Raw genomic sequence first — 11,543 nt, 5'->3', positions numbered from 1 at the left:
TCCCAATAGAAAAGACCTATACGTTCACAGCTTTTCACCTAATTACATGAATTTTCGTGTATTTGTATATAAAAATCTTTTAAATTAATATTTTGAATAAAATTTATTTAAATAAATAAGATTAAAATTTATTATTTAAAATAATTAAAATATTTATTTAATATTATATTAAATTAATTAAAATATTTAAACTCTCTCTAGGAGCATGTATTGTGACAGAAAAATTTTCTCTTTATTAGAAAATTAAATTTAAAAAAAAAAAAAAAAAACTTACCAAAAAAGGAGGGAAAAAAAAAAGACAAACACAGGTATATCAGAGATACATTAATTTTTATTCATATCTATGAGCCAGAAATGTTGAGAAACTACATTGCTTTACAGTCTACACCAATGAAAAATTTCATACATTAAAATTAAAATATCTTAGTTTCTTCAACTTTTAACTCTTCTCAGATATGGAGCTTTTTCCTTACTTATTATATGATGTAGCTTGCTTATAATAATGCCATTTAACAGTCTTACAGAGAGTAACAAATATACACATAATATTCAATGAACTTTTACATATTTTCAATGCAAATCAAAAGTCATAAAAAGAAACATGTTTTGTTGGGACACATTTCGCTGCAAGGATAAATGCTATTTCAAAAGTCAATCTACATCATATAATATGGCAGGTATGACAAATCACCTAGAAAAGAAAAAGAACATACATAAGGGGAAAAAAAATTCTCATTCAGTGCTAAGCATATTAAAAATATTCAGATGTTCCAAAAAAATGAAACTTATTTAACAAACAAGTTTATCTTACATTTACACATATATAATTATTTTGCATGCTTTTGACAAACACATGCATCACTTATTTTACTTTAATGATTAAAAAAATTAAATAAAAAATATTTTAGGAAGGAAAAATTTTCAAACATACATCATTCATACAGAGGTTACTGAGGAGAACACAAGAAACCATTCCAAATAAAAATAATCTTTACATTATCAATTAAATTTCAAGAACAATGAACAAGCACAATTAAAAAAACATTTAACATGTAAACAGTACAAGAATTGAAAATAAGAACTAAAGAAATGAAATAAATGATCAAAAAACTTCAAGCACAGGATATTTAATTTGAAACTGCAGGCACAGAGTTTAAAGGTAGTAAGTGCAAGAAGCCATTGCAGCTGGTGGTAGCTAAAAATTTTAATTTTCTCGAGCTATTTCATAAATTAAAGATGAAGCAAAAGCATTAAGCTTCAATAGAGAAGATATATTTTTGATTTAGTGTTTTTATGTACAAAAAACAGCTTCTGCCTTCATTAACAATTTGTTTAGGTTACACTTCCACCAGAACAGCTTTCCATAAAAAAGCAAAAATGCTTTACACAATCTGCCTTTAAAGGTGCAAAACCTTAACTTAACCCTCTCGCTGCGCATCCCACGATTGTGTAGCACGTAAATGTAGCAAAATTTGCGCAACCTGCGATCTTCGCGGGGATGAATTTTTGCCGTCTATTTAACTGTGCAACCCACTCTTTCCCCATTTAAGGTTTCCTTTTAGCTTTTCTGTGATGTTTAATTGTTTATTTAGATATGGGTTAACAGATGGTGTTAGTTGTTCACATTTCTGCCAAATATATGAGAAAATGTAATGTAGCATTTTGCGTGCACTTTTCAGAGCTCAAAGATGTCTGGCAGGAAACGTTTCGCAAGTGATATAACCAGTATCCTTGACGATATTTCCGACACCGATAGTAGTTCTGACTCTGATTTCAAGTATATTGAAGATTATAGCGAAACTGATGAGAATTTTTCGAATTCCTCTGCAAATAGTGATGAATCTGAAAATTCAGTTTCTATTGAAAACATTCGACAGTGGAGCAAAATTGATATGCAAAATATTACATTATGCAAATATTTTCATTAGTACATATGTTTTACCTTTGTATTTTATAAAATAAATCATAATTTAACCAATATTAATTTTCAAAATTTTCCTTTTATATCATTATTCTTCAATTTCAGTATTCTTAACAATCTTTTTCTATGATCTAATTCTATATTAAAAAAACTCTTTTACAATTTTTTTTTTGTATATTTAACTAATATATGTAGATTATGTAAATATATGTAGATTTGAAATACGTAATAAAAAATATGCAATTTTTGAACATATTTTGATAAAAAAAAGTATGCAGTGAGAGGGTTAAGGCAGGTTAACAGATTTTTAACAACCTAAACCATCTAACTACGGTAAAACCTTGTTATTAAATTTATAAATAAAAAATTTCCTGATATAACTTTCCTAATTTGATTTTATATCATGCGCTTGAAGTCCGAATTTACCTGTAAGTTGTTGATTTCGAATCTCCCCGCACAACATATGGTGCGGCGGCATCTCTTACAGTCTGTTTAGGTTGCTCATCGCGTCTTCTTATTGGGCTACGTGGCAAGAAAGTTTAAGAGTCAAAAACTAACAAGATGTATCTCTTTAAACTCATTGCCTTTTTTTAAAATAATTCTGAAGACCCGATTGTTAAAACAGCCGAAACCAGTTAATAAATTATAACAAAGAAAAACTATAAATATAAATAATATTTAAATAAACGAGTTTTATTGCAGTTTATAAAGGGGGAAAAATCAGCAAGGTTTTACAGTAGTAACCTAATTTTTTTTTTTTTTTTTCCTTTTCTAATTTGAGAAAACATGACAACAGCTCAGGGAAAAGCAACTTGCACTTAAGTTTAAAAAATTTTATATTGATGAAAAATTTAATTTTAAAATGATGACTATGAGAATGAAAAGACAATAATAAAAATTTTCACCTTACTTGCTTTCTTCAGGTAGCCTAACATGAAAGGTTTAACTTTGGCAATGATTTAAAAAATTAAATATGTTTATTATAATTTTATATAAACTAAAAAGTTAACTAAAATTTAATTTAAAGAATAAAAAGACAAAATATAGAATTGCATGCAATTAAAATGTAAACTTTTAACATATTTATGCAATAGTAAATTTACTAATAAAAGCAAGGAGTAATAATAAAAGTGGGAGAAAAAAAAAAACAAACAGATATTGCACTTACCCAAAACCTTGACCATAGTACTGTCCATATGGGTACTGCATTCCCTGCATAAATTGACCAGCCTGCATTTGAGGATAGCCTTGGGGATACCAGTAACCCATTTGTTGGTAAGGGTAAGTATATTGTGCTGCTATATTCTGGAAAGCATCATGATTGTCCTAAAATACATTAATGCCAGCTCATTAAATATTTTATATTTTACATGTTTAATTCCTAGTTACTACAAAGCTGATACATGATATTAAATTAAGTCTAGGAAAAAGAGTTTTATTACAGAATAGTATTTTTAAAAGGCTATATGAAAAGTAAATATCAATTATTAGACTTGACCTACTTGGAAAAGACATATTTTCTAAAGAAATCTTCATGCAAAATTAAATGATTAGATATTAAAAGCTGAATTCTTCTTTATAAAATTTAAGCAATCTTTTAAGATACTTACTACCTGCTGCTGTTGCTGGTTATTTGGATCCCCAGCTTCTTTTCCCCAAGAACATTTGACTGTCTGTCCATTTATTTCTGTATTATGAGTGGCTACTATGGCATGAGTTGCTGCTTCTTTTGTGGCAAACCTGAAAGCACAACAAAAATTAAAGTGCATATATAATAATTTATATCACTTCTGCTATTTCTTAGGTAAGACGAGAACTTATTAGAAGATACTGAAAAAAAAAATTCTGTACATATTCAAAAATATATTCTTTATAATAAAGGTCTTTTAATTTAGTCACTTCACCTAGAGATTATTCTAGCACTTAAAAAAATAAATAAATAAATAAATAAATAAATAATAATAATAATAAAAAAAAACCAGTGTTTGTCTATTTCTGCCCTGGCTTCAGCTAACTGCCCCACCCTCAAAATTTTCCAGAGTGAATGAAATGTCTTGAGCTCTATTAAATGCAGTAGAGGTGACAGACAACACAGGGGCAAGAAAAAACTTAATTTACTAATGCATGCAAATAATTATATATACTAAACATGTTTCAAAGAATGTCATTTTAGGACATTAGTTCTCTGAGCACTTCTAGAAAAGAAACAACATACCTAATAAAAGCATAACCCTTATCTTTAAATACTCGAATTTCTTGTATTGCTCCAAATGCACTAAATGTTTTCTGCATTAAATCATCTGCAAATAAAACAATACAAAATACTATAAGCACTAAGTTTTATTTTCAATAATTCTAAACATTTCAATGACAGCCATATGCTTGAAGGTTACTGAATAAATTTTAAATAAACTGAAGAGAAAATGAAAGCTTAGTTTCATACCAGATAATCCTTGAGCTATTCCACCACAATATACAGTACAATTTGTAGGGCTTGATTGATTATAAACTTCATCAAATGCAAGGGGTTTGGCAGAAGCTAAAGAAAAGAAATGTCATGAAGTTTATAAGCAGAATTTTTACTTTATTTTTAGAGTGAAAATATTAAGACACAGTACTCAAAAGGCGATACTATTAAACATTATTACAATGCAGTAAAACATGCACGCAGACACACATGAAAATAATCGTATATGTTTCAAAGTGAAAATCCTTTTTACTTTCCTGAGACATGAATGATGAATTTCTGACATGTGAATTACAATGAAAATATATTTTTATAATCTAATTTCCCTTTCTAAATGTTAATTATTAATACTTCAGTATTTCAAAAAATAGAAAATCAGTGAACGTTTTCTCTTAATTAAAAAATTGTAATTTAATAGACTTACATTCATTCTGAGATCTATTGGCAGGTGGTTTCCTCGTAGCCCAATTTGTTCGAATAGCTCTACTACCTAACCATTGCCCATTCATTGTAGTTATGGCATTCTCAGCATCCTGGAAATATAAAAAGGAAGCATTTTGTCACACTATTTACTAAGAAATTAATATATTTCTTAATTTGTGTTTTAAATACTAATTTAATTTTTAAAAATTCTATTAAATTACAATTTATGCAACAATTATTAATGAGGATTAAGTAAAACATAGGGGAAAAGAAAAGGAAAATAAATTTGAAAATAATTTTTTAATACTATTTAGTGCTTGTAGATTATATATGATTATACAATATTTATTTAACATACAGTAAAATATTAGAATTTAAATTAAAGAATAGGAACTTCAAAAAAGAGATACTTTACACAAATCTAGAATAATATTATATGCTTCAAAGTATAGAAGTATTCATTTTAAAATTTATCTGCTGTTAATTAAAATAATACTTTTGACATTAATACAGTGATAATTTAAAATTAATGCGATAGAACAATATTTTCAAAGACCACAAACAAAAAAGACACTAAAATTATAATGCTGAAAATATATCTCATGTAAAACAGAGAAAAATGGAAAAATTTTACGCTACACTACTCAGCAGAAAGATATTTATACAATTCCATAGAAAATTCAGTTTGCCAATTTCTACCAGAGTTATTTGCAATTTCATCTACTTCAAATGAGAACTTTGACCTTTAAAAGACAATTCAAAAAGCTTTATCGCCTACGATATTATTCCTTGCTTATTCCCCAAAATAAATTTTTCTAAATCTTTTCATTTGCAAATAACTTTCATTAGTCATGGTAAAGAATACCATGAGCTAAGGTACAAGTGAAATGGCTTAAGTACCCTAACTCTAACCAGCTGCTAGCTTGGTTGCTGGCTGCTCCATTTGAACACGTACCGCTTTTTTAACAAATGAAACAAACCCATAGCCTTTCGACTTGAGCGTCTGAGGATCCCGTACAACTCGGCAATCCCTAAAAGAAAAGAAGAAAATCATGAAATAAAACTGCTTAATATACAAATTTAAAAATAATCACCGAAATGAAAGTGACATATCTACTTACGATATTTCCCCAAAAGGTGCAAAGGCCTCTCGTAGTTGTGCAGTTTCAATTTCAGGACTAAGGTCTCCCACAAAAATATGGTAATGTTCTACATAATAAAAATATTATTAAAAATCTCCTCACAATTATATTAAAAAATTTTTTGCAAATAATAACTATTAATTGCTAACCAATTCTTTACAAATAAAAATTTTATAGTTAAGCTAAAGGCTTCCTAAATTTATTTCCATATATACACACACAAAAACAATAAGTATAATAAATTAGACTGATATAATTGCAACATAACAAAATCACTTTAACAACAGTTATGTGCTTGAGTAATTTAAAACTCAGTGTGCACTTTTTTCAAAGATGCTGTTTAATAACACATTTCCCATTCTAGCACTCTCATAAAAATTTTTTTTGTTCCTTTTCAATAATACCAACACAATAAATAAAAACTATAAATCTTCTTTTGATTTTCTAGAAAATGGTTTTTAATCCCAATTCTTTTACTAATAACAGACATTTATGTTTTTTGCAACATCGAAACAATACTATTATTACTTATTCTTATTATATTACACATTATTTGAACTTTCATAAATTCTTAATTCAGAAAGCTGAACTTTTTTGAAAAATGATTTAACTACATACAAATATGATAAATAATGTTTAATTACATACATTATTTTAATAATCAAACTTCATACAAATCCAAATACTTAAGTAAGCAATAGTAAATTCTGGCATAATAGAAGAAAGTCTGTTTAATATTTTCATAGCCAATGGACACCACAGAATCCATCATAAATCATCATGCTACTGCAAATGACTGCCACATTTTCAGCGTGGCAGAACCTTGTATCACAAACCCCTTTCACCGGGAACAATTCCAATTCACAAACAAATGTCTTAAACAAAAAAATGCCTTGAGTAATGTCTTGAGATACGAACATTCATGCCATTAACAAATTATTTTCAAGGGTATTTTGTAATAACCTATTACACTGAATCAATTGGAGACTTCAAGAAAATAATGTTATATTTTTTTATGCTTAACTCTAACACAGCCTGGGAGTGACTTAGAGAACCATAATTTCAATTTGGAGGAAATTAAGGTTAAACTGGGTGGCAGGCAGACACTTACTTCTTGCTATGTATGTTACCATCTCTACACAAACGCACATGCTTGGACGTTCAGAATGAAGACACACAAGAATTATTTTTTTGGCCAGAAAAATTTACTGAGCATGAAACAGCTGCAACAGCTTCTATGCAATAAAAATAAATGATTATGATGGAAATATCTTAAAAGGAAGAGAAAGGAAAAAAAAAAGATGATTCCAGTTCTTTCAGCCATGACATTTGTGTAAAACGGGATAAGGCCCTAAAGTTTGAGAGATATAGACAAAATCCCAGTGAGTCTCAAACAGAGGTTGAGTAGCACTAACATAAGAAGAGAGGGGATAATTAAAAAAGAAAAAAAAGGGGGGGAGCCCCAAAAAGGCAAGTTACCCAATATTTCAAAGAAAAGAGACCTCTCTAACCAAATATCATTTCTTTCTTTACTTTTTCTTCCTCATCCACTTCTACTTATGCCAAGAACTCTTCTTTCTCTATTGTGTGGTAAAATTGAACTGTTGTCTATTTCATTGTTTAGTAATTTTTGCCTTAGATTTTAATGGTTCCATTCTACAAACTTTAAATTTCTGATGTAATTGTCTAAAAAAAGTATTCATCAAGACCTAGAATGGATTAATCTTCTATTTTACAATAATTTCTATGGTTAAAATAGTTTTGATTTACAAACATTTTCAATGGTAAACAGCATTCATGAACAAAAGTTCTTTAGACGAGGTTTCACAAAATGAAAGTGGGTTTTTTTTTTTTTTTTTACTGATTCAAGCAAATTAGCAAATTCAGTTAATAATGGTGAATATATTAATCCATTTATGTGTAGGGCAATATTCTATTTAACAGACATACTTTCAGACCTTTTAATGCAATTACTCAATTGCATATTTGAGATAATAATTTAAATACACAAATTGTATTACAAAAGCAGCAATCCTTAACGAATGGATATACTTAAATAGAGAATAACATTATATTCTAAAATATTTACCCTCTACACTAAAAAAATTCACATTAGAGAAAGTTACATAATATGTAACGAATTATGTGAATACTGAAATGTGAATTAATAACTGGTTTTCACATTTCTAAATATTTTATTATAAAATTTTTAATATAATAATAGATATTTATATTTGCATAAGGTGTAAATTAATATGTATACTGCACTTTAGACATGTACAGCTAACATCTTATACAAAATAATTACTCTCATTATATACAGAGAACATAGAAGACAAATTATATAACTCCCCCCTCCACACTTTCTGAGGTTGCCTAAAATTGTTTAACAATGTGTTTCTCTCATCCATAGCCACATGCTTTTTTATCTCACACATGAAAATTGTTTCCATTTTTTTTAAATAAAAGACCAATCTATTTATTTTGACTTTTCTTCATAACTATTTTATCTGACATATTGAAAGCGAGAAAGGAGAAGATAAAGGGAATTACAATATTTTAATGAAACTGTAAAACCATTGATAAAAACTCAACACATTAAAAATCATAAAATTTTGCTACATATAAAGTGATAAAATGATAATGAAGAAAGTATACTTACATTTATAGCTGTTAAAGTACATTTCAAGATTTAATAATTAAAAAAAGCACTTAAGAAAGGAAGTGAAATTAGCAAATTATAAAAAAATATTTACCATGGCTGCTAAATCAGATTATTACAATGACTGCTGATAATATAATGGTATACAAACCAGCTCCAAAATACTGGCACACAACTTATTTATTAATAATACTTAAAACTTGTTTATTAATAACTAACATTTTATTATAAAGTGTTTAAAAATTTAAATAAAAATAATTAAATCAAATCTTAACAGTAAATTATTAAACTTTTCAACATTAAAAGATATAAAACAGTATTTTCTATTAATCTTTTAAAAGATAAGCTCAAAAGTGACTTTGATAGAAAGAAACATTAAAAAGAATATTAAAGAGTTACTTACTACTTGTATCTTGTTTTGGAGTGTTACTAGGGGATGTTGCCCAATTCACTTTCATTTCCTAGAAATAAAATTCTTGTTAACAACACAATTTCATAATAAAAGGAAGTAATAAAATGCAACCATCTGTTTGCAGATGATATTTTCTCTAAAGGAAAACAAAAATAATTCAATAGCTGCAATTACATAACAAGTATACTTACCACAGAAATTTAAAAAAAAAATTAATTGTTGTTAGTATATTTATTAGTCCTAACATAATTTGCAAGAAAATTACAGAAATTATGAGTTGTATTACAAATATTAAAATTCATATCTTTAAATGTATTTTAACTGCTTAATGAACAGAGAGAGAAATTGTGTGTATATGTCTATGTGAACAGCTAGAATTCAATAACACTTCTGCATTCACAGCAAAATATGCTACTTCTGAATATATTCAAATTAATTAAAAACCAAACATTTTGTACCAAAATGAAATTTTAAGATTTCATTTCAACAAGTTTGTTCTAATAAACCGAATAGCAATTTTTATAGTTACTTACCTAGAGACTATAAAAATGCAAATTTTACACTGAGTTATATTTAAATATGTGTAAATCTTTTCCCTCCCTTTCATCCTTTAACTTTTTCTTTTTAAATGGTAATCATCTCCCCCCCTTTTTTAGCGTGGTTATTGTGTTAGATAACACAGAATAAGGTCAGAAGTTATACAAATTTAGCAACTGCCTTCCCACTTAAAACTTTTTTACAAAAATATATCCGAGGTATATTTATAAAAACTAAAATTACAAAAATGAAATGAAAAAAATAAAGAGATTTAAAAGAAACCAAACCTGCTTCAGTGGCAATTGTATTCAGCGAGGACCAAAGGCAGGAAATAAATTTGAATGCTGAAACAAACTGACTAACAAGATAAGGTACAAAATGGATTAAAAACAATAACACGCTATTCCCACTAAGTAAATCAAAGGGGAAAAAAAAAAGAAAAAAGAAACGATCATATAGTTAATAAAAACTGATGTTTAAGGCTTTTAAAATTTTGACAATAGTTCTAAACAGCAAAGCTACTTTTTCTTTTAAAAAAAGGGAAGCAAAACAGCACTGCTTATCGTATATATGGTTAAAGATGTAAAAAATAAAGAAATGAGTAAAAAGTTTTGAAAAGGATGCATTTAAACCTTACGTTTTGAAATCTACAAACTTGTTTATCCCAATAAATGGAAGTGTCCATCGTATTTCTTCCTGAAAGGAAGAGGTTACCATTAGTGTGTTTTAATTCTCATTTCTACTCATTACTAGTCCAAAACAAATTAAAGAGAAGATACGGAGCACCCCTACTTACCATATCCTTTCAAGAATTTAGCCTAAACCATTATTACAGCAAAGAATTATAAGTTTATGGAGCTACTGTTATGAACATTTAATAAAATGAATAAGTGACTAATTTATTTTTCACTTTTCCAGTTAAAACTACCTTAATTTTATATTTGCTTAAGCAGTTAATACCAATCATATAAGAATAAGAACTCTTATAATATTAAAGAAATGAAAACAGAAATTTTTTAAGCGTATAGTAGAAAAAAATTTAAAAAAAACTGGTGCCCCTAAAAAATTAAGTATTTTTTAAAATATGCTAAAACTTATGTATAATTTGTAAGTAGAACATCAAGATTATCTTTAAAAGAAAATCCGCCCAAAAATCACGCAAAAAAGTAAACATTAATATTCAACAACACATTTTAATACTTGATATCCATGCAAAGCAATTAAAAAATTAAATAAAAATGAAAACAAGATTTTTGACTGTATAGTAAAGTGCCATTTCTGAGTACTTCATAGGCAAAATCAAAATTAAATGCATTCTAATATTTAACATAATCAAAGATGAAGCTAGGAATTAATTACTTTGTGGATAATATTTTATTTGTTCCAGGTAAATTCTTAGAAATAACCCCCCCCAAAAAAAACTAGACTATTAGTAAATAAAAAAAAAATTATCTTATGATATAATATTGAAAACAACAGTGTAATACAAAAAGTGGCTCCTTTTTAGCTGTATGTTAATCAATTAAATAACAACAGGACAATAATGGATAAATGCCTAAAACTTAACACACTTTGTAACCTCAACACATTTATCTCTCGGGAATTAACAAGTGAAAAATTACTATGAAAAAATTATTTTCAATGTGTACAATCAAAAATGCAAAATGAAACTGAAAGAATTCAAGATAAAATTATAGAGCCCACCGTGAAATCTAAGAAAATTAGGCAAATAATTATCTGCCATGAATACAACTTGAGTTATGTATTGGCTCACTTAGATATAAACTCGTAAATGATGATGACATTAAGAATAAACAAATAAATTCTGATGTGGACACCATGAGTCCTCGTACGGCTTATTAATTTATATACATTTTTGCCGCACTTCATTTAAACTTATTTCCTTGAATTTCATTACAGATATATTGCTCATTCAATCAATCAATTCATTTCTCATTTCATGGTAAGGCAAAAATATA

At 27.4% G+C, this 11,543-nt stretch overlaps 1 protein-coding gene across 5 annotated transcripts in view; it reads right to left on the bottom strand.

The window, feature by feature from the left end:
• Positions 1 to 313: 313 nt before the first annotated feature.
• LOC118184850 (nucleolysin TIAR-like) overlaps positions 314 to 11,543 on the bottom strand; it is a 137,270-nt gene continuing 126,040 nt past the window's right edge. For 2 of the 5 annotated variants that reach the window (XM_085817662.1, XM_035354575.2), the window contains 10 exons: positions 9,019 to 9,076; positions 5,933 to 6,020; positions 5,767 to 5,842; positions 4,813 to 4,921; positions 4,365 to 4,460; positions 4,137 to 4,221; positions 3,532 to 3,661; positions 3,090 to 3,247; positions 2,348 to 2,443; positions 314 to 691 (listed from right to left, as the gene is read on the bottom strand). In XM_085817662.1, coding sequence (XP_085673788.1) covers positions 688 to 691; positions 2,348 to 2,443; positions 3,090 to 3,247; positions 3,532 to 3,661; positions 4,137 to 4,221; positions 4,365 to 4,460; positions 4,813 to 4,921; positions 5,767 to 5,842; positions 5,933 to 6,020; positions 9,019 to 9,076 — 900 coding nt within the window. In that variant the 3' untranslated portion in view covers positions 314 to 687. Of the gene's footprint in view, positions 692 to 2,343; positions 2,444 to 2,812; positions 2,850 to 3,089; positions 3,248 to 3,531; positions 3,662 to 4,136; positions 4,222 to 4,364; positions 4,461 to 4,812; positions 4,922 to 5,766; positions 5,843 to 5,932; positions 6,021 to 9,018; positions 9,077 to 11,543 lie in introns of those variants that run through there. The other 3 variants (XM_035354578.2, XM_085817661.1, XM_035354577.2) reach the window with 3 other exon arrangements.

The sequence above is a fragment of the Stegodyphus dumicola genome, chromosome 5 (genome assembly GCF_044657685.1).
Source record: "Stegodyphus dumicola isolate Sdum_Otavi_A_Nest chromosome 5, ASM4465768v1".
NCBI classification, from domain to species: Eukaryota; Metazoa; Arthropoda; class Arachnida; order Araneae; family Eresidae; genus Stegodyphus; species Stegodyphus dumicola.
Note: the sequence above shows the minus strand (reverse complement) of the source record. Positions and strands in the feature narration are given on the sequence as shown.